Here is a 24,031-nt window from a genome sequence, read left to right as displayed (position 1 = left end):
CCACAGCTGAAGCTCTGGGCAGCCAGCCACAAGCAGCAAGCTAAACTGGGCTTAAGGCCCTTGTTCTGGTTCACTCACAAAGGCAAATTCCTTCTCAAATGGACAAAACCATGTGCACTGCAGGTGGGGCAGATGTAACTTTATGTAACTTGTGCAGAGAGAATTACATCTGGGTGGGAAAGTGAGATCTATATTGCAGTGTTAAAATAAAGCAGTCAGTATTTTCCCTGCACAGAAACAAAATAACTCACCCAAATCTAAATCTCTCTGCACATGTTACATCTGTCCCACCTGCAGTGCACATGGTTTTGTTCTATCTAGAAGGAGTTTGCCTTTGAGTGAACCAGAATAATAGCCTACTGTATATGTCACCTGCATTTTAATTGTGAATCATAGCGTCTTAAATACCATGTTATATTATACACAATTAGTATTAGAGACTATAGAATTTATTTAAAAAATATATCTTTTATTTTGTTTATAATACTAGATTAACCACCTTTATTTAATAATTTAGATCAACTATGCAGGCAGATCATTTACAATGATAAGGATAAGCAGCAATCTAATTGCATTTATACAAATTTATACAACATACAATAAACGTTACCAATGTAATGCCTTTCCTTGCCACTCAGTGGCCATTGTTTGACCACCATGTCCACATCAACCACTATAGTAATCTGGGTACTTGTTTCCTATCTGGGCGCCCAGGTTTTCTACGTACGGCACCGTAATGAAATCGGATCGCATCGCATCATACACATACACGATATTGAACGATGCGATGCGATGCGATCCGATTCGATTTCCCATAGGAAACAATGTGAAATGGCTCAATTTAGCCAAATTATCATAGGAACAATAGTAAATGGGCCAAAAACACCCCTGAACATTGAAATGTCCCCCCAAAAGTAGTTGACGCCACCCCGCCATCAAGATAAACCCGAAGCGTGGCGAGCGCAGCGAGGCCGCGAGGGGCAGCGGTACGCGTCCTCCGACCTTTTCATGCCCTACTATCCACTAGGGCGTGGAGTGAGAATAGAATAGTGTGAGGGGACGCGGATACCTTCACAGTTATACGCGTCCCCTCGCGGGCTTCCCAGGTGTCCATGGCGACGCGGACACCTGGGAAGCCCGCGAAGGGACGCGTTTACCTGTGAAGGTATCCGCTGCGCTCGCCACGCTTCGGGCTCGGTGGCTCGCTGCGCTCGCCACACTATTCTATTCTCACTCCACGCCCTAGTGGATAGTAGGGCATGAAAAGGTCGGAGGACGCGTACCGCCGCCCCTCGCGGGCTCGCTGCGCTCGCCACGCTTCGGGTTCACGTTGATGGCGGGGTGGCGTCTACTACTTTTGGGGGGACATTCCACTGCTCTGTGGGTTTTTTGGGGGTTTCTGGCCCATTTACCATTCTTCCCTATGCTGATTTGGGTAAATTGATCCATTTAACATTGTTTCCTATGGGAAATCGAATCGGATCGCATTGCATCGTTCAATATCGTGTATGTATGCGATGCGATCAGATTTCGCTACGGAGAATAGCATGGTGCGCAATTAACTTAGCGGGCGCCCAGATAGGAAACAAGTACCGTAATCTGTTACATAGTTACATAGTAGGTAAGGTTGAAAAAAGACTTGCATCCATCTAGTTCAACCTAGGGACAGATTATATTTCTTATTTGTACCCTTGGATGTTATTAACCAACAAGTGTTGTCCAACCCCATTTTGAACGCACTCAGTGTCTCTGCCGACACCCTCTCCAGGAAGAGAGTTTGAATGCTCTGACCGTAAAGAATTTTTTTTCTTCTAGCTGAACAAAATCTTTTTTCTTCTAATCTAAACTCATGCCCTCGCGTCCTAGATTCCTTTCTTGTTGAAAAAAGGGTGTTTGCCAGTTCCTTATATTGGCCCCTGATATATTTGTACATGTTGAGCATGTCCCCCCTTAAACTTCTCTTTTCTAATGTAAATAGTCCCAAATTGCTTAATCTCTCCTCGTAGCTTAAATTCTCCATTCCCCTAATAAGCTTTGTTGCTCGTCTCTAGATTTTTTCCACTTCAATGCTGTCCTTTTTATAATGTGGGGCCCAAAACTGTACACCGTATTCGAGGTGAGGTCTTACCAATGCTTTATACATTACCATTCACCATATATTGTATAAACTTATTAAACACATACATACCGAGGTTCGTTCTGATGTTCCTCTGATGACAGTCAGCCTGTGTCTTTCTGTGGGGTGTGGTGCGGGACTCCGACAGTCGGGATCCCGACAGTCATTATCCCGACGTCTGGATCCTGACAGTCATTATCCCGACGTCGGGATCCCGACTACCCGGAGTCAGCCAGCATGGCGAGCGCAAAAAAGCCACCTATTCTATTCTCCCTCTATGGGGGTCGTGGACCCCCACGAGGGAAAATAGCGGGTGGCTGTCGGCGTTTTGACAGTCGGGATCCCGACGTCGTGTAAACGACTGTCGGGAACCCGTCCGGCACCCCTTTCTGTGCTTAAGTCATGCCTGTCCTTTTTATACCCAACCCCAGAACAATTGGCTGGATATGTAGGTGTTGGTCAATTTAGCTTTATTTGTGTTGTTATATGTGAAGCAGTGCATTATGAATAGATGCCAGCTAAATTGCATCCCATTACATGGCATATTTTCTTTACTCATCTTTTACAAACTGTTACTTCATACATATTATAATAACCATTCCAAAATGTAAGGCACTCTGGCATTCTGAAACTATATAGTAAACTAACTAGTTATCAGCCTGTCAAAATGACAGATCAACATAACCGTAATGTCAGATATACAGGTGAGGGGCAGCATTAAGCCCTGTGCATAGAACAGGCTGATATCGGCGGTAAGTCGGGTGACTTTCTCACTTTCTGAATCTCTCATCCGATTACATTTTACCCTAAAATTAATTTGGAATAACGCTAGTTTCATTTACACTACTGTTCAAATACTTGTTAATGATGTAAAAGACCATTTTATTGTATTTTAATGTACATGTTTTCTTCTTTTCAGTTAGCAAGAGCTACGGTTCGTGACCCTAAAACTGGTGTTCTGACAGTAGCCAATTACAGGGTATCTAAGAGGTAAGATATTATGTAACTGATGTGGGTTCTGAAGGTGTTTGCAGAAGGCCATTTAAACTGTAAAGTTATTTTTAGAAGGTTAATTCAAAACCAATTGTGTACTGTATCTATACTGGGAACCACAGCAGATATCGGAGTACAGTGATCACATTATCGATTGCTTTCCTGTTATAGGATTGCAGGGACTGGTTGCTATTGGAGCCACTGACCTAGCATCTGTTCACTGTTAAATCCTGGAGATCCTTGCTGCCACGAAAAAAAATATTGTTGGGACGAAGACCAAATTATGAATAGAACCCTTTGCCACGACCTTGTTTTCCTTGGAAGAGTGTATTTAATAGATTTGTGCTGTGCTGTCTCCAGAAGTTTTATAGCGAGGTCAGCCTGAGAGAGGACATAGCATTGGGCTGTGCTATATGCCTGTATGTGTTAATTATACATAGAACATTCATTCACTTCTCACACCAGTGCTGATGTCCTACATGTCTGTCAGAATCGATAGGCCATAAGCCGAATCAGCTGTGCCACTTGTGATACCAGGGCTGATGTCCTACATGTCTGTCAGAATGGATAGGCCATAAGCCGAATCAGCTTTGCCACTTGGGATACCAGGGCTGATTTTCTAAATGTCTGGCAGAATAGATAGGCCAAAAGCCGAATCGGCTGTGCCACTTGTGATACCAGGGCTGTTTTCCTACATGTCTGGCAGAATAGATAGGCCATAAGCCGAATCAGCTTTGCCACTTGTGATACCAGGGCTGATTTCCTAAATGTCTGGCAGAATAGATAGGCCATAAGCCGAATCGGCTGTGCCACTTGTGATACCAGGGCTGATGTCCTATATGTCTGGCAGAATAGATGGGCCATAAGCCGAATCAGCTGTGCCACTTGTGATACACTTGTGGTGTGTATTTGCAGACCCTGGCAACGAACGACCTCGGAGAGTTACACACTCGCCGGGCCATTCATTGCGGGGAGGGAGAAATGGGGTGTCCAAAATGAAAATGCTGGGCGTTCCCATGGGTACGTGGACGGACCGGTGCCTGCCCCGTCTTCGTCCAGGCACATACAAATACGTTTTCACTGCTATAGGCGAAGGCAGGATAAATAATTCGATGGTTGGCGACCATTGAATGATTTCTCCTGCAGCGGAGGCATGCGAGGAGATTTTTGTTACAGATTCCATTGCAAGTTACTGAGGGGAATCAGTGGCAGTGGGGGGTAATCGTGGGGTGGTAAGCGGTGATGTTCGCAGCTTACCGAGCAAACCCGAATCAGGCCCAGAATCCCATTTACAAATATAGGATAATTAAGGCTATAGGAGTTACAATAGTGATTAGGGCAATAAATTATTATTTACTTACTGGAAAGTCTATTTCACAAATGTTATGTTGCATTATCCTAACAGCTGAATAGTTATTAAAGTTTTAAAGCATTTACACTTTTGTTAGTGTGTTTATTTCTGCTCATGTGTAACTGTTGTGTTTTGCCTTTGTGTAGTGCCTGGCTGGAAGAATTTGAAGACCCTGTTATCGCTCGGGTGAATAAGCGTATGCAGGCCATTACAGGGCTCACCGCTGACACCGCTGAGCTGTTGCAGGTAATCTTCATCTAATGTAAATCAGCTGGATTTTTTTCTCAGTTTTAAGGAGCCGCTAAAAAAAAAAGCCCTTCGTCACACCTAGTTATGAGCTAGTTTATGAAGGCCGGGCGCCTATTTCTTTGCAAATGTGTCTATGCATATAAGACACACAAGCAGACACTGCTGATTAAAATATTTGCCATGCCTGTGGTATTACTATGTTCCACTGCAGATGTAACTGCATACGAAATATTACATTACAGTGTTTTCCTTGAATAAGATCCATTTTCTGCAAAACAAATATTCCCGAAGTTAGCAGAGTTGCACCGAACTGCTGGTTCACTCGCACCAGGCATTTCTTTTGAGGCTAAATGCATGCCGACATATTATATGTATGTATCATCTTCAATGATAATTGTTCCGATTTTTCTGTGAGGTCAGTCACAAGTCACTTTTTGTGTTTAGAACAAAAAGCATATCCTGTTTTCATGGTGATAATTATACAATGTAGCACTGTAGTGTTGCATGGGTGATTATATTTATACAACTATACAATAGACAGTTGGAATCAGTGGCGTAACTATAGCACCGCAGCCCCCACAGGCTTACCTGTCTGCGCGTCCCGGCTCCCCTCCTGGCTTCAAACAACTCTATGGAGACGGACCACGATAAAATGTCCGCCCCTTAAAGCAGACAGTTCTCTGAAACTGTCTGCGGTATGGGGGCGGCCATTTTATCGTGGTCCGTCTGCATAGAATTAATTGAAGCCAGGAGGGGAGCCAGGACGTGCAGACAGGTAAGCCTGCGGCGATGGGGGGGGGGGGGGGCAAGGTGCCCCCCCATTAACGGCTGGGGGGGAGCCCCCCCAAACCAAGCTATGCCACTGGTTGGAATCTAACCTTACAGTAGCTGTTCCCAGTCCTACCCTAAACCACACCACTCAGCAGAATGACAATAGACCACCATCTTCCCTGCTCTTACACCACTGTGAGAGAGGTAATTGTGTTGTTTAGGGCAAACTTGTGCTATGATTGTGTTCCTCCTCATTGTACAGCACAGTAATAAAAATAGTAATAACTCAATCTACAAACTGTCATTCTGTGCATGTCCTGTTTTCCAGGTAGCAAACTATGGTATGGGAGGTCAGTATGAGCCACACTTTGATTTTTCCAGGGTAAGTGAATTCTAGAGTTTATACAAAGCATGATTTAGTATTATTATTATTGACTTTGAGTGGCTGATTCAGAGTTGGATGCACAGGCTGATAAATGGCTTGTGGGAGCATTAATCATCATTATCGCCTCTCATGTTCACCAACCCTATGAGGAGCTGCCTCAGATCAGCCGGTGTCTGTATGTTAACGCTCCCGTTTTAGTAGCCTACAATTACACCTACATGCCTACAACACACGTATCCATGTGCAACTACAGCGTTACCACCTGCTGCTAGTGGAGATCCAGCAAACTTCTGTGCTTTTCTAAATAGCCGCAGATGCGCAGAGATGTGTATCTCCCTCGTGCATAATGTAAATGCAGATACGGATGTTCTCTGTGCGACTCTGAATCAGGCCGTGAGCTAGCAGTTGTATGACATGTTAGTTACACATAGACAGCAAATTGTTATAGTGCACATTACTTTGTCCTGGATTATGCTTCCTATTTGCACATCTTTATAACCAGAATCTATTTACTAACTCTCCCTTTATAAGTTCACTTTACAGTTGTGTACATAAAAACACATAGGATGTGTTTCAGTAAAAGCATTTGCACAGTGCTAACTCACATAACTGATAGCTACCAATAGCTTTCCAGCACAGTGAGTAAGCCAGTGAGATATAACTGCTGCAATAGTATGAGGCTGAAGGGTAAAAAAAGGGGCAGACTAGATGGGCCAAATGGTTCTTATCTGCCGTCAAATTCTATGTTTCTATGGTCTCCTCCTTGCACATACATGCTGTCTGCAACTCAACATTGCCACCTTCTGGGCAGTGTCTTCTACTTACAGATATCAGTGACATTTGCTTGTACCAGGCTATATAAAATGATGTGACCTTATTTACAGTAGAAAGTCAATACTTTTGTGGTTCTCCAAGTTCCTGCATGCGATGTAGGCTTGCTGGGACTCATAGTTCCACAACAATACACAATATTTTGTTTCTATTTTTTACACAAACATTTGCCAGGTCCCCACTCCCCCAGAGTACCTTCCTGTGCTAACCGGTCACGGGGTATAATGCTTTGGCTGCGGGACCTTATATAATAAGATCCGTGCATGCTTCTGACAAATACGCCTGGGATATTAGTTGTAGTTTCCAGACATATTTTTGCGGCAATTAGTGGCCGTATCCTGCTAATAACCAGCCATATATTGCATGTGGCTGGTTAGTAAATTAGGAATCACCATTTTACAGAATGGTGATTCTTACTCGTATTCTTCCTGTGGCGTATGCATTCGCATTCGTAAATACAAATACGAGTGTGCCATGAATACAAATTGACGTCTTTTCGGCATAGTAAATGCTGAAAAATACGTATAGGCAGTCGTATTAGGATACGGCTGTCTACAAATATGCCTATTTCAGGCGTATTTACAGTACCTTAGTAAATTTCCCCCTTAATGTGTTATGGGCCCCATACATCAGCAATCACAATTAATGGTTTTCCAAATCCAGTGATTTTTTTGGCCAGATAAATGGTTTCTACAATCTATTCGACTTGCCCACACATTACGGATTTATTTCAGTGATCGGCAGATTTTTCCCATCTAAAGATTGCATCTTCATATCTGGAAATTGCCCATACATCACCTCAATCGATTGTCATTTCAGCTGTTTTACTTCTTTTCATAATTTAAATAGAAGAAGACAAAACAAGAATGCCCACACAATAAAAAAGGAACCACAGATAATACCAGATTAGTAAACATGCTTAAAAATCTGATTCAGCAAGCGATTGGCGATCCCGATCAATTTTTGATCGGGATCGCCAAAAGCGGGAGCCCACACATTAAAGACTAATTGTGACAATCATCTCCAGATCTGAGGAGTGTCACAATTAAGTACTGATGTATGGGGCCCATTACATTAAATATGCAAATGGCAGACACATGTCAGTTGGTTTGGTTTGGTTTCATTACAACTTTCATTCTATAGCACGCTCTGTTTTAAATGTTCAATCTTCCTAATAGATAGTTTATTGTGAAAAAGTTTAAGTTATATTTTAATTTTCAGGACTCATTTCTTCATTCATTTTATTTTTGTCTATTGAAAAGAAATTCCTTTTTTTTTGGGGACAGACTCATTTTAAGTACAAAATAACTTGAAATATATTCACATTTATATATAAAAAAGTTTTCATATAACTTTACTTTTATTTATTTTCCCTCCTTAAAATCTGTCCACAAATGTTCAGTACAGTTCAGATTTGGAAGTTTTTTATTTTGCTTGTTTAAAACTACACAAAAGTATACCTTATATTGTGTATGCCAGTGGTTCCCAAACTCAGTCCTCGGGGACCCCCAACAGGGCATGTTTTCCTGGTTTCTTCACAGAATCATAAGTGTAATACTTAGTAATAATTAGTGAATCTCTCAAAATGTGTCATTGAGTAATGAGTACACCTGTACTCCTGCCAGGTGACCTGAAACATGTGAACTGTTGGGGGGGTCCTTAAAGGTTCGAGTTTGGGAGCCACTGTTGTATGCATGTGTAGATTATGCATATTTTGACAATGGTGCTAAGATTAAAATATATTGCAAGCTGTGTGAAGCTAAATTTATATGATTTTTTTTCATTAACCCCACAAAACTATAGGCCTTTATATTTGTTTTTAGAGAAATATATATATATGAAATATTACTTTTAATCACAGGGACTCAAACCCAACACTTGCGTTCAATAATTTCTGAGATTACTCTTCTTGCACTGCCGTTGTGTCCTTGTGGATGTCTGTGCAGATATTGTGATTGGTGGAGGGTGAGCACAATGCAATTATGCTTTGCTGATAAAATGTCTGGCTTTAGAAGGTATTTCTCTTATCAATTGATCATTTTCCAAATTAACTGCAATTTGCACAACCACATTGTGGCAAGATAATACCGCTCCATATAGAGAAACCCAAATACTGAATACACATTGTGGCAAGATAATACCGCTCCATATAGAGAAACCCAAATACTGAATACACATTAGTACCTTGAGTCAGACTCATGGAATAACAATAAATGCACTTTTCCTATCTATATGAAGTCCATGAAATATAATAATTATGGTACTTGTTTCCTAGCACGGCCACAAATCTTATGGATCGTGTACCTTTAGTTAAGGTACACGATCCATAAGATGGACCCGATTTCCTTTGAAATCAGGTCCATTTGGCCGGCTAGGATAAAATATCGGGGGCATCGCGTCGGTCGGGACCGTTAACAATGGTCCCGACGCGATGCCCGCGATTTCCCCATAGGCTTCAATGTTAAAAAATATTTTAACATTGAAATCGTGTCGGGAAAGGTAAAATATCGGGGGCATCGCGTCGGTCGGGACCATTAACAATGGTCACGACGCGATGCCCCCGATTTTTCCATCGGGTTCAATGTTAAAATATTTTTTGACATTGAAATAGTGAAAAAATGTGAAATGGGCCAATATGACCCATTTCACATTATAGATGTCCCCGTCGTCACCCCACGATAGACGCCAACCCGAAGCGTGGCGAGCGCAGCGAGCCCGCGAGGGGCGGCGGTGCGCGTCCTCCGACCTTTTCATTCCCCTACTATCCACGTCGGCGTGGAGTTGAGAATAGAATAGTGTGGCGAGCGCAGCGAGCCACCGAGCCCGAAGCGTGGCGAGGGGACGCGGACACCTTCACAGTTATACGCGTCCCCTCGCGGGCTTCACAGGTGTCCGTGGCGACGCGGACACCTGTGAAGTCCGCGAAGGGACGCGTTTACCTGTGAAGGTATCCGCGTCCGCTCGCCACGCTTCGGGCTCGGTGGCTCGCTGCGCTCGCCACACTATTCTATTCTCAACTCCACGCCGACGTGGATAGTAGGGGAATGAAAAGGTCGGAGGACGCGCACCGCCGCCCCTCGCGAGCTCGCTGCGCTCGCCACGCTTCGGGTTGGCGTCTATCGTGGGGTGCGGTGTACGCCGTTAAATTTGGGGGGGTTGGGAATATTTTTACATTGAATACAATGTAAAATCGGGTCCCAGGGACCCGATTTACATTTCATTAAAAAAAAAAATCGGGTCAAAAATCGGTCGGTCACGACGATCGCATCGCATGCGACCAAATCGCATGCGATGCGATCGACCCGATTTTTCCGACACGACCACCCCGATGTAAATCGGTGTGGCCGTGCTAGGAAACAAGTACCATAATTATTATTCCACTGTGCTACTAAATTAAGCCTTGTCACAATTACAGTAAATTGATGTAATCTTGGCAATCTAAAAAACAGTGTTATTTTTGGCAGGTAGATAACCAAACCCTGAAAATTGCTCTGATCATAGAGAATACAAACAAGACAACCATGTGCTTAAATTGAAGTTATTGTTGTTAAGTGCTTAGTGCTCTTCTGCTGTAAAATGCTGGATGCTGGGCTTGTACTGCAGCTGGGCACACACACAAAGATTTATCTGTCGGAGAGAAAAATACAATCGATCAATTGCTCCCAAACACTGGAATATGGATACAAGGATTGTACGATTTAATTTGATAAATCAAACGACTTTAACCAGTTTATCTACATTACTATTGTTTGTTTTCCAGCATTGGGAGCAAATGGATGAGTCTCATATGCTCCCATACATTGCCGGATTTAGTTCCCACCAGATAGATTGGACAGATAAATCTGTAGGTGTGTACCCAGCATTAGGCTAAGCAATGGCCGCTTGCTTGCATCTGTTGGAATTAAGTTGTGGGGGGGGTGGTTATGTATAGTTTATATGCCCATTATGGTTGCCCTAATTTTGGCAGCTGGACCAATGTTCAAGAGGCGTACTTGATAATATAAGGAAGATAAAATAGTGATCCTCATTTAGGCCCCAGTTGCAAGTGAAACTATGGGCTCCATGTATATTGGTTTATCTGGAAAACTGGCCAAGAGATAGTCATAGGGGCCCTCTTCTGTCAAACATAAATACACTCCATCTTTCATCTCATGTAAGGGAAGCATAGAAAAATGTGATTAAATGATTAGCAGATAATACTTTTAAAGGATTATATTTATTTAAACTACTTTAAATATGCAGACCATTAAACCATGTATTAGTAATAACTATGGCCCTTATTCTGGTTGGTGCGGCCGGAGCCGCATATGCGGCTCCGACCGTGCAGGCGAATCCCCGCCTTCCACACGGATCGCCACGGCCGTCCGTACGCGGACATGTGGCGGTCCGCATGAAAATGGCGGGGGATACGCCTCCACCATCTTGGAGCAGCCCCCTGCATTCGATGGTCGCCGACCATCGAAGGCAGGGCCGCACGCTCCACCAGATCCCGCACCCATAGACCTCACGGACACTTGTCCGTGTGAAAGCATGTATGGGGGCGGGCAGCTGACATCCGGCGATGTCAGATGCCCGCCCCCAACACATGCGTCACAGCCTCATTACCATGCGTACGCCCCGCGTTTGCATGGGAACGCCCATGAAACGCGGGGCGTATGCATAGGGAAATGAGGCTAAGTAGCCCCTCACGCCCCTATCCACCCCCTTTGCGGCGGTAAAAAAAAATGTGCGGCGATTTCGCCTGCACATGCGCAGAGTGCCTTCTGCACATGCGCAGAGCGAAAACATCGGCGGAACGGCCGCAAGCGGCCGTTACCGCTTAGATCAGAATAAGGGCCTATGGTCTGTATCCAATTATCCCTGATTAGCCGGCACATGCTGCCGCTTATTAGGGATTTTATTTTGCCTGCCTATAGCAGGTGAAGAAATATTAACAAAAGCAGATGAAAGGGGGGCTGCAGTGGCCGAAAACACACAGGTTTCACTAAGAGGTGTATTCAATGCAGCAGCGAGGGGGTTTGTAAGTCGAGCATGGCTTATTTTCGGTAAGGAAAAGCAATCCATGTGTCAGAGGATGGCAAGGTTCCCCTTAAATGTTTGCCGCAAATGTATAGAGTCCACTCCATTTTGATGGCCACACTCGCCATTTCCACCTCGCTGAAAGGAACCAGCAAAGTGGAAACGGCAAGTAAAAGGGAGACAGTTGAATACTCTGATGGCAAACTATCGGCACTGCTCGCCTTAATAGCTCGCCGTCAGAGCATTGAATACCGCCCAATGCGTGAGATTTATATGACTAGAGGGGGGGTTTTTTCGATGAAAAATAGAAAAACAATTATGATTTTCGCTCCTCACATTTTATTGGGGTAATTGAATCCCCCCTAAATATTTATTTCAAAGAGCAAATGTAAATTATGATATACAGCCACAGTAATCTAGGTTAGTAATCTCAATCAAAATGTAACATTTCCTAGTACTGAACTCTGTAAATATGATCACTCGTACGAGCTGAAGGCTGGGTGATTTTGACTAAGCGATTTTGCTTATTCAAAAACGTGATGTTGCTGTCGAAGATAAGCTGGTGGCCATCCCCAGCAGCAGCCCATGAGTACTGCTGATTAAACACTGCAGTTACTGTAGTTAAAATATTCTTGCCTGCAGTGTCTATTTGGCCGGGTAATAGCGACGTTGCTTTGGCGTGACTCGCTATTACCCGCTGTGTACACACGGGGCGACTCAGGCTAACCTTTCATCGATTTTGACGATGTAGTCAAATTTGCTTAGAAGAAACGCCCTGTGAGTACATGGCTTTAGCCAGTGCTTGTGACAAGCAGGATGGTGACAGCTAGCTGTCCAGCATGCAGATGACTTAAAGGGAGACATTAAAATTACTTTAATGAATCTAGCCAATTAGTGGGAAATAGTAGTTGCAGACGCCAATAAAGCTTAAGAACAACACTTTTTGGTTGTTAATATCAACTTAATAACTCAAAAAGACCCATCCACCTGGCTGTGCTCCCATGTCTTACTTTGTGAATGCGTGCTCTTATTTAAGAGGTGTAATCTCACAAATTTGATGTGAACTGAATTCACAGTGGAATCACTTTATTTCCTAAAATGTTTATATGGCTGGACTTTTTATGCAAAGTACAATTGTATTTTGTGTTCCTTATTCAATAACAAATTGTTATGATTTTTCATTATAGTTCTTAATTTGGGTTAAAGTTATTATCTATTGCAGCGTCCCTTTGACCCCAATCTCAAAACGGATGGAAATAGGCTTGCAACATATCTTAACTATGTAAGTACCTTGGTGTCTGTGACCCCTCCAGGTCTGCAGTTCATTTTCATTTAATTTTATAGAGCAAGGAACCTGATGTATTCAAGCGGTTAGGGACTGGCAATCGTGTGGCAACCTTTCTGAACTACGTAAGTATGACCGATCCAGTAAACCTGAACTGTTGTACTTCACAAAACTGGAATGCAGCAGAGTTTTGCACAGTGGCTGCCAACGTGTTTCAAATTGTGCCCAGGTGGTAATCCTTCAGCATGAATACTTATCTTTGTGATTGCATGCAGCAGATTTAAGATGGGTACACATAAGACGATTTTATGAGCGGTTGCCCGTTTTCCGACAAATTTGATTGAGATTGTTCAAATCATCAAATGCGAATGCACTAATGCGCTCTCCTGCGGGTCGTATGTCGCATCTTCAGATCTGCTATCCATGCAGCCTAATCTTTAAGTGTGACTGATGAACCTCTGCATTTAGATGCGGTTGGGAAAGACCACATTAGATGGAAAGATGCCATAAATTACCCCTGTACAGGGGCAATTGGGCTTGCACGCAGTTACGTAAGGCATCCTTTTGGAGGAGCAAACCACACAGTTGCCTGATTTGCATGCTTAAAAGTAGCCCCCAGAAAGGTGATATATGCTTACATTGACTTTCTGTTTTGTAATATTTGCCATTGTTGTACAGAATAAACTATTTAAATTCTGAAACCGTAACATTTTACCACAAAAATGTGATTATACGATTTAACATTTCTTTGTTACTACTGTATATGAAAATAATAACTGCGATTGCATGTCGTGCGGGTATATGTACTTTGGGTTATCCCACCTCAAGCTTATGTGAACGGATGATTGTGCCAGATGAGAGATTTGCTTTCATATGTGGTTTTCTCCTGTCTACATGAGCTGTATGTCTTCGAATGATGCGCTGGTGAAATGCGGAATGATATCGTTTATGTTATGGTTCACTGACATCACCCAAAGCATGCAGTCACAGACAATATCATCAAATTAGACTGCGTGTTCAGATGATCCGGGTTATTATTGATCCACGGGAGCGCACATTGTAAATTATATAGTGCGTACACACTGAATAATAGGCACAAGATAAGGTATCTTGTGCTTAATTCAATCAACCCTTAATATCTGTTCTCAGCTGTTAATCATAGGCTGAAACGGTAAAATATTAATACTACCTATAATATAACATGCATTCTCTATCTGTCTTCTTTAAACTCGTCCCTCAAGGAACCCGAACAGTGCATGTTTTCACGGTATCCTCGGGTATAATTAGTACCACCAGTAGATTGATTCAGAAATGGACAGCTTTGCATAGCTGCTGTGTCTTGCTAATGCCACAGGAAGCATCTGTAAATAGACCCCTCCTGACCGCTTCTGTGTGGACCTCTGCTGTATCACGCTTGAGTGAACATCGGTCAGCTGAGTAAAACTCAGATTACTCAGAATAGCCAGTGTTCTCACACTGGCCAGAGAGGCTGCGTCCAGGAAATCAGTCACTGGCCTCGGCATGCTCAGAAGTTTGGGCTGAAAGGCACTCATTTTCTGGGACGCTGGTCATTGATGCCCCTTCCTCACGACTGAATGGGCCTGATGTTGAGTTGGGGAAAAAAGAGTAATGCAAAAACGATCTCCTTTATTACACTATATCATCAATCTTGCAGTGGGCTCTAATCCGCATGATTGGCAAGTGGTAAAGAGACCTCCGTACGATTTTGTAATATCCCTCCCTCCCCTGCTTAACATGACATGCACTACAGGTGTAACCCACCCACATAGGGCATTATACAGTAGTTACATTGCCATAAATCTGGGTTTGATTCTAGCTAAATGGCAAAGAGATCTCCAGATTGTTACATAATATCCCTCCCTTGCTTAATATGACATGGCTCTGCATGTGGTGACATTGCATAGAAGAGAATGATGGTGGGGCTAGGTGCTTGAGCCGTGCAATAAGTTCAGGCTTTAGTGGCATTGAATAGGAGTGAGCGATGCTGGGGGAGGTGCTGTACCAAGCAGCCAGTTCCACTCAAAAGGTATAATATTGCGTCATTGCTTTTGCACATGAATGGGAATCACTCTGTCTAATGCTGAGCGTGTGCCTATCAAGCACCACAGTTGTGTGCCAGTTTGCGCTTCTGCTACAGAAAGGTGTTTAGAAAGTTCGGAGGTATATGTAGCAATATTTTGCTCCTGAGCGACATCCGAACTCCAGGTGCTGTGCATGTGTTTGTTTAGCCATTTAGGCATGCAGTCTTCAGTAACACAACTTAAATGTTCAGGCAGGATAGAGTCATTTGTAGCTCAGTGTCTAATAAACCTTAACCCTTTGAGTGCCAAGGGAATTTGTCAAATCGGTGTGAAAATTGCCAAGCAAATCTTTTTTATTGAGTGCCAACGTTTCTGTGAGAGATTCTTAAAATATCCGCTAAAAATGCCGGCGTAGCTCAAGGGGACTATTCTTTTTTTTTTTGGGTGCAATATTTAACTAAACGTTAACTAATCGACTTGGCTGTATTTATATGTATTTATACTAAAAGAACAGTCGCTGTGAGAGACGCTGGCATTCTAAGGGTTAAATGATCTCACTGTATGAAAAGCTGTCTTGATCCCACTCCAGCTACACTGCTGGTCTACTGCATGTATTATAAATGAAGGACACACCGCATAATGGAATCCTCAACTGCAGCTCTGGATTTATGATAAACACAGTTTTAGCCACCAAAGTTATTTATTGCAGTTTGCATCAGTGCTGCAGTAACATACATTACTGTACAAGGTCAATAGCAGTTTAGAGGCCAATGCAGCTCAACATACTAAATGAAGTTTGGGAGGAGGTGCCAACCCGGGTGACTGTTTACACTGCCTGAACATGAATGGCAGGCTTCTCAGGGAATCACCGTACAGGGACACAATATTGCTAGTTTTTGTTTGTGGAACATTCACCACCCAGAGGTTTAACGGTATATTGCATGGCATGGATTCTCTTATGGCAAACCATACTGAAGTGCTGTGACTGGGACTTAAAAGGGGTGTAATAAGATAGCCCGATAGTGATCACCTAGCGCTTATCTCAATAAATGTCTGGGGGGTTTCTCATGCAGTCAATTTTGCTGATCTTCTCATCTCAGAGCCTCAATGTATTCTTCTTTTTGTCCTGGTAATGTTCAAGTGCAAGCTAATGCAATACTTCTGGGTTGGGGATCCAGGCATGGTGCTGAGCATCAGACCACACATCTGCAAAGTGATCCTACACCTGGAACACTTTGCAGAACAGTGAGTACTATCTGACTATGGTGCTAGCTGCTGGGGCCAGGTTCTGAAGCTTGGCGAGGTTTATATTTTATCAAGACCCATACAAACGTATTGGGGCTGCTTTTATATGAGATGCAATTTTTCTGTAATGGCTCCTGTGCACCCTTATAAAGCAATTTTAATCCCTGATCTGGACTGGATGAAGTACACTGGAATTAAAATTAATTTAAATAAGTAACTGCATTGAACAGAGGGTCTGATTCTGGATCACTTGTAGTTATCCGAATTTGGCCCCTGCCTCGATGCCAATGTGGAAACCCCAACTGCGAACAGACGCGACGAGTTATACATTCGCTAGCATTTTATGAGCGTTCCCATGAAAACGTTGTGCGGGACAAGTCTGCCGGGGGCGGGAGGCTGACGTCACAGGATGTCAGCCGCCTGCCCTGTCTTTATCCTGGCGATCACAATTAAAAGTCAGTTCCCACTGAATTTTATTTTTGAAGCCAGGAGAAATCATTCGATGGTTGACGACCATTGAATGGTTTCTCCTGCAGTGGAGACATGCGCGCAAATGTGTCTTCTTTACACATCTTCTTGCATGTTAACAAGGGAAATTGCAGGCGGTTCAGACGGCCGTCGTCTCAGGTGCTCAGTAAGCTGGTAAGCTGTGATCTTCGCAGCTTACCAACTCAACCTGAATAGACCCTAGAATACATTGTTTTCCTATCATTCTTGATGGTGTTCTCTTTCTTCCTTAACAAGGTAGACGTTTTCATGATTTTAGACATTTACATGATTTCTTTGATTTGTAAAATTAATCCGTTTGTATGTAAAATGTGGGCGAGGAACTTCTGGAGAAGACATCACGCCTGCCAAGCAACCGATCTGCTCCATCATGGTACCTCAAAGCTTGGAGAGAGAACCGACAAGCCCACAATGAGCACACAGTGTTGCTATACAATAATAGTGACAAACATGGCAAATCATAATATATACCACACAGCAAAACACTGCTGCAGTATTATAGACAAAAGGGGTAAACCACTGAATAATTACATCAAAGGCTACAAGTTGCCGGAGAGTATAGCACCAAAGATGAAACAGGTGAAGCATTAGAAGCAAAATTGGAGATGACAATGGGCCTAATGACATAATAAGGTACATGCCAAAACTATGCCAGTGAATGCTTATGAGAGTCTATATGTTTCAGCTTAAAAAATGGTAAAGTGTACCAAGCACAGTGATAGTGGCGCACGGCAAGTGACTCGGTACACATCATTTGGAGTCCACAAGAAGAAATGTACAACCAGATACCGAAAAACATGAAAAACTCACGTTGAATTGTATTTTCTTGTCAACCTTTTGCTTGTATTGACCTTTTGTTTGTTGATCTTGTGCATGTGGACTGTATGATGTCTACCTAGACATGGTTGATCCTTTAAACCTGGAGTAGCCAACCCCAGTCCTCGAGAGCTACCAACAGTGCATGTTTTGCAGGTCTCCTCACAGAATCACAAGTGAGCTAATTAGCTCCATCTGTGGATCTTTTAAAATGTGTCAGTGATTAATGAGTGCAGCTGTGCAGCAGCTAGGTTGTCTGGAAAATGTGAACTGTTGGTAGCTCTCGAGGGCTAGGGTTGGCTACCACTGCTTTAAACCATAAGTGTTAGAACGGCTAAGATCAGTTTTCCTTAAAATTGTTGACTGTTACAAAGAATGGTACTATTTTATATTATTGCATAGGTACCATATAAATATATAAGAAGTATGACTAAAATATAACCCAACTCTACTTGTAGTATGTAATATATGTTGCCCTACAGAAACTGGTGTTCAATAAGCTCATATGTACTATGGGCTGCCTGCATATTCCTTGGTTTGAAAATGAAAATTTGTTCCAGGTTTCTAAAATAACTTATTTTTTTTTATAAAAGAAGCACTTATTACTTCCCTATGCTTCAAATTGAATGTGTTATACATTTTATATGTATGGTTTAGTATTTTATTTATGTGTGTGTCTTTTATTTGCTCTGCTCAGATGAGTGATGTGCAAGCTGGAGGGTCCACAGTGTTCCCAGACTTTGGAGCAGCAGTTCGGCCAAGGAAGGTAAAGTAATTAATATAAACCACACATGTAAACTACAGTAAGTGCACCATGTAATAAATATTGTACAGAATAAAATACTTTGTTACTGTATACCATACATTTTAGTCATGTTCTTTGTAGTGACTGGTTACAGCTAATGCAACACAAAATGCTTATATCCACACCTCTCACTTTCACAACCATTGGCTCAGTAGTGTACATGTGAATGACGGATATTCATAATTTCGTTGCTACCGCGGTCATTGGCACAGTACTCAAGTGCAATTTGCAGTTTCGCGTTAGTCCTTTAGCTTAAGTGCAAATAAGGACCACTTAAGCCCCATATACACTAGAGGACATTATAAATGATATCGCTCAGAAAGCCCCTTCACTCATTTACAATATTGTCTAGTGTGTACTCTCAATGATTCCTCCCATCTGCTAAACATGCAGATCAATGTGGCTATATAGCCACTGAGCTGCATGTTCAGCTGGTTTCAGTTACGTCACTTTTTAATATCGTTACATCGTTTTTAATATCGTTCAGTGTGTACCCACCCATATGGTTAAAGATATCGTCCGTGGCCAGGATCACCTAGTGTTTATGGGGCTTTATAGGATATCGTATGCAGTGTTTATCAAGGATTCTTATTTCTATTGCTTTGAATGTTCAGACAGCTGCTACATTGGCTTTTGTGGGGCTTTGATGGGAAATATCTTTCGAATTGGAGTAAGGACTCTCAGCTGCTCCTGCTGCTAAGAAGGAGGCACTCTGGGATATACATCACTGCTGTGGTCTTACTACAAATTACATATTTAATTTATTTTATTGTTTTTGAGATTTTAGTGCTTTTTGTTGACATGTAAGAGCCAAATCAGATAGCACTTCATCCCTATTTTATTACTATAACCATGATACACCTTTGTTGTTTCTTTTTAGGGCACAGCAGTTTTCTGGTACAATCTCTTTAGAAGTGGAGAGGGAGATTACAGGACACGACATGCAGCTTGCCCCGTGTTAGTAGGTAGTAAATGGGGTGAGTTTTTTTCTGGTTAACATATCTGCTTAATATTGGCCTGTCCACTCAATGATCAACCATCCATGTTATGTGTATGTGTATAACTTAATGTGCTATGCAAATGATCTGTGTTTTGGAATTATTCTTTAATCAGTAGTTTGCTCTTAGAACAGATATGTAGATTATTTTAATTACATATTTTCACATATTTCTATTTTAGCTACTAACTTTGTCTTTTTTTAGTTTTGATGAAACTATAAAACAAAAAAATACAACTTTATCAAAGTGGACGTTGCATAACTTTGTCAAGACAAAGTAGCTAAAACTCCATGCGGAAGTGCATTGTACTGCATTACTTTGTAGGTATTGAGGCTCTGTTGCTATACTGTCTAGGCAAATTTCTGCCTCAGTTTAATATTATAGCTGGTTTAATCTAACAGCTATCTACTGGCTCCAATCAGCTACAGATATGTCTTCAAAAATGTAGCCTTAATACACCGTGTAGCACGAGATGCCTGGTGTGAGTGAGCTGCCAGGTCCTATGCAGATCTACTGATCTTGGACGTCTTTTTGTGCTGAAAATGAGTCTCAAGCCCCATACACGCTAGGTGATATTGTGAACAATATTTCTCAGAAAGGGGATTCTGAGCGATATTCTCCATAATATTGTCTAGTGTGTACACTCATTATCATTAATGATGCACACTTCTGTGCGTTGTTAAAGGTGATTGATGTCCTCCAAACATGCAGGTCAAATTTGCAATATAGCCAAGCGACCATGTTTAGCGGGCCACAGGGACATCACTGATGGACATTTATTTTACCCTACCAGGGATGTCTATCCTGTTGCATACTTTTTGTGTCATCCTCAAAAAGGCATACTTTCCCTTCAATATAATTTGCAATGTCACCAATAAAGATATTTAAAAGCACAGGGCAAAGTACAGATCCCTAGAGTATCCCAATGTGAAACATTACCCTCCGGTGAATGCACTCCATTTATTACAACCCTCTGCTAAATTGGGATTGGATACTAATATGGTTGAGTGGATAAGATCTTGGTTGCAGGATAGAAAACAGTCTTCGATGTAGGACAGTGTCAAAAGCATTACTAAAGTCTACATAAGCTATATCTACAGTATAATCCCTTCTTTATCTATTACTTTAGTCACCCAGTCAAAAAAAATCAATAAGGTTTGTTTGACATGATCTCCCTCGATCCATGCTGTTTGGGATCCTGTAAATTGCTGGATATAAGATCTACAACTCCTAATTTTAATAGTGTTTACATAAATGTACCTACTACAGATGTGAGGCTCACTTGTCGGTAGTTGTTTGCATGTTACTTGCTGCCACTTTCCTGCAGTGGTACAACATTTGTTCTTTTCCGGTCCTCTGGAATTACTCCTGTAGTTAGTAACTGGTTCAGTAATTCTGTTGCTACCAGCACCCCTTTAAGCTCTTTTAGTATCCTTGGATGTATCCCATCTGGCCCCATTGATTTATCCACTTTTTTTTTATAGTTCTGTTAGGACCTTCTCCTCTGTATATTTTCTTATATAATTTATCTCAATATCCCTGCAACTTAATGGTGGCCCTTCCCTCTTTCTATCAGTAGTGAACACTGAGCAAAAATAATTATTAAGATGATCCTCTAATACACGGGTGTCAAACACAAGGCCCGCGGGCCAAATCCGGCCCGCCAGACCTCGTCATGTGGCCCGCGCAGCCGCCTCCCACCCCCGCCTGGCGCAGATTACATTACTGCGGGAAGCCATCACAGTGTGAGTGTCACATCACATTCAGTGACACTCACATGACGACACGAGACTGAGAGACATACCTAACAACGTGAGGAAGCTGGGTGACACAGTCACTCCGCCGCGGCGCTCGCTGGGAGGAGGAGGGAGGCAGGACAGTGGACACAGACTTGTTAGTGTCACTGTGTGACGTTTCCGACTCCTCCCCGGCTCCTCCTGCGGGCAGCGGCTACGGCGCTGCCATGTGTGACACACGCCCGCCTGACAGCAGTGCCAGTGACACCGTGACGTGCATGCTGCTGCGGGTGCCTGTCGGACTTGGACGCCGGCCCGGCGGTGAGCTGCCTCCTGCCTGTGGTGCCGCGCTGCGCAGCAGTGGCATCAGTTGGTTCAGTATATACTGTAAGTTCGGCAGTGGGGTGGGCACAGTTGTGTTGTCTCTTGTTGTCCAGACCAGTCTGTCCAGTCCAGAGTCCGTGGCCGGGCAGGCAGAGAGCCAGGCCAGCAGCAAACAGCCGCAGCCTGAGCCCAAAAATCTGCAGTGCGGCTGCCTGTGTCCAGGGTCATTATCATTATCTGTCCCACTGTCACCACCAGTCCAGAACTTTAGCGAGAGTCCTGCGAACCCAAAGGCCCAGGTCACCTGCTGGGCGATCTGACGTCACGTCACTGTGCCCTGTCCCAGGCCCCCAGCCAATCTCCCTGCTAGTTATTACTTACATTATTACAAAAAACAGTAATAATTGAATCCAGTGACTATAATTTATGATAATAAAGAGTGGACACATAGTCATACAGATACAACCGGCCCTTTGAGGGTGACCAAACTGCTGATGCGGCCCCCGATGAATTTGAGTTTGACACCCCTGCTCTAATACATTGTCTCCTTCAACAAGACTCCCATTCTCTGTCTTTAGTCCTATTATTCCGCCTTTTTTTTTCTCCTGTCACTTATATACCTACAAAAAGTATTGCCTCCTTTACCCACTGATTGGGCCATTTTCTCCTCAGCTTGTGCCTTTGCATGTCTGATTACCTCCTTCTGTCTAACAAGATACATCTCATTTTTGTGTCTGCCTATATTTCTTAAAAAAAACATCTTTTTTGCTTTCACAATACTTGCTACTTCTTTCATAAACCACAGTGGTTTCTTTTTCCTTCTACTTTTCCTAACCCTAGTTCTGTTGCCTTAAGTATTGTAAACCATTTTGCTTTCACTAAAGCAGTGTTATGCTCTGGATGAATAGATGTCCACAGATTTTACTTAAATGTGTCTGGCCACTCACATTCAGAAAACTGTCATTGCAATGAGGCAATATGTACTTTCTTCTTTAAAAGCAATAATTCACTGTTCATTTCATCTACAATTGGAAATACATTTCTTATCCTCTTTGTTTCTGCAGTTTCAAATAAATGGTTCCATGAACGAGGACAAGAATTCCGAAGGCCATGCGGACTAACAGAAGTGGACTGACATGCACTATTTTAATTTGTTTTCTATTCGGAATTTTTAAAGTTGTCTCATAGTCACTCCTGGTATCCAGTGTGGTGAACACAACCAAACTAGCCAGAATAAATAAAGACTTGTGTGAACTGCAGCTAATCCTTGTTTTCATGTTGGTGAATCTTAATGATGAAAATAAGAAGCATTTATACTGTAATTCCATTTCCACTGTAATCTTCATGTGTCAGTTGTACAGACGTGTCTTCTGTTGTTGCTGTGTAGAGTGATGTAGCGAATCGTAGCAGGATTGTGCATGCAAATTCTTCTGCTACCCTGTGCAAAACATTCCCCAGTGGCCGGGGAAGCAAGCAGGGTATCGTTGTTCCAGCTACTTATACAGCTACCTGAGAGACGGAGGGAGGTCATCTGAACCGGTAGTGGGGCCGGGACAAGTTACCTTCTGAGGCGACAAAGTTAGAGGACACATCTGTAGTTGTTGTGAAGTAAACGGGGGAAATTTACTAAGATGTGTATTCTACTTCACATGTTATGTTGCTGTGTGCAACCAATCAGATTCTGTTTACTATCTTCTAGATGGTGCTAAATAAATAAAAAGTAGATTCTGATTGGTTGCCCATAGCAACAGCACATGTGAAGAATACACATCTTAATAAATTTCCCCCAATGACTACAGGTTTATGCTGTATATGGCATATGTCTGTACCACTGTCTGGTTATCTGATAGCAATAGGAGAATGCACAGAGTTACTTTTCCTTTGTGTCCGGTATGCATAGAATATGAAATGTGATTTAAAAACAGATTTATTGGTGCTTTTGTTTTATTTTATTTTTATTTTTTAACTTTCTTTCTTTACTGTACCAAATGTTCAGCTAACACTCTTTCCATAACCAATGGAATATTTGGGAGTTCAAGTTCAGCAGTATCTTTTTATGAGGAAACATACAGGCTTGTCCTATGTGATCTGTGATGGGAAAACCTAGTGAAATGTTCTGTTAGAAGAGAAATGCATTGTGGGTGTGAGTTTTAACAGAAATGACTGCACACATGTTCTGTTTTACTGTATGTTTCTTTGTGCTAAGTCGCTTCTCTGGGTAATGCCTATGTTCTATTTTTGGAATAAAAAATAAATAAAATGAACTATGAACAATGGTTAACCTGTTTTATTCTAGTGAATACATTATGCTTGCTGTATGTATCTAGTTCACCTATCCCTTAGACCAGTGTTTTCCAACTCCAATCCTCTGGGATCCATTACAGCACATGTTTTCCAGATCTTCTCGGAGGTGTACAGGTGTATTTATTACTGGGTGACACAGTTGAAAGATCCACAGCTGAAGCTAATTATTTCAGTTATGATACTGAGGAGATCGGTAAAACATGCGCTGTAAGGGGTCCCTGAGGACTGGAGTTGGGAAACCCTTAGACTGTTTA

The 24,031-nt window shown here is 42.5% G+C and overlaps 1 protein-coding gene across 3 annotated transcripts in view; it reads left to right on the top strand.

Annotated features, from left to right (window-relative positions):
• P4HA2 (prolyl 4-hydroxylase subunit alpha 2) overlaps nt 1-23,749 on the top strand; it is a 100,229-nt gene extending 76,480 nt beyond the window's left edge. The window contains exons 9-16 of one of the 3 annotated variants that reach the window (XM_083181831.1): nt 3,036-3,106; nt 4,607-4,706; nt 5,809-5,862; nt 12,938-12,997; nt 13,060-13,125; nt 18,308-18,376; nt 19,296-19,392; nt 22,538-23,749. In XM_083181831.1, coding sequence (XP_083037957.1) covers nt 3,036-3,106; nt 4,607-4,706; nt 5,809-5,862; nt 12,938-12,997; nt 13,060-13,125; nt 18,308-18,376; nt 19,296-19,392; nt 22,538-22,608 — 588 coding nt within the window. In that variant the 3' untranslated portion in view covers nt 22,609-23,749. The remainder of the gene's footprint in view (nt 1-3,035; nt 3,107-4,606; nt 4,707-5,808; nt 5,863-12,937; nt 12,998-13,059; nt 13,126-18,307; nt 18,377-19,295; nt 19,393-22,537) is intronic. The other 2 variants (XM_083181830.1, XM_083181829.1) reach the window with 2 other exon arrangements.
• The last annotated feature ends 282 nt before the right edge of the window (nt 23,750-24,031 follow it).

This window comes from Crinia signifera, chromosome 4 (genome assembly GCF_055691185.1).
Source record: "Crinia signifera chromosome 4, ASM5569118v1, whole genome shotgun sequence".
In the NCBI taxonomy this organism is placed as follows: Eukaryota; Metazoa; Chordata; class Amphibia; order Anura; family Myobatrachidae; genus Crinia; species Crinia signifera.
The sequence above is the reverse complement of the archived record's forward strand: the minus strand, read 5'-3'. Positions and strand labels throughout refer to the sequence as shown.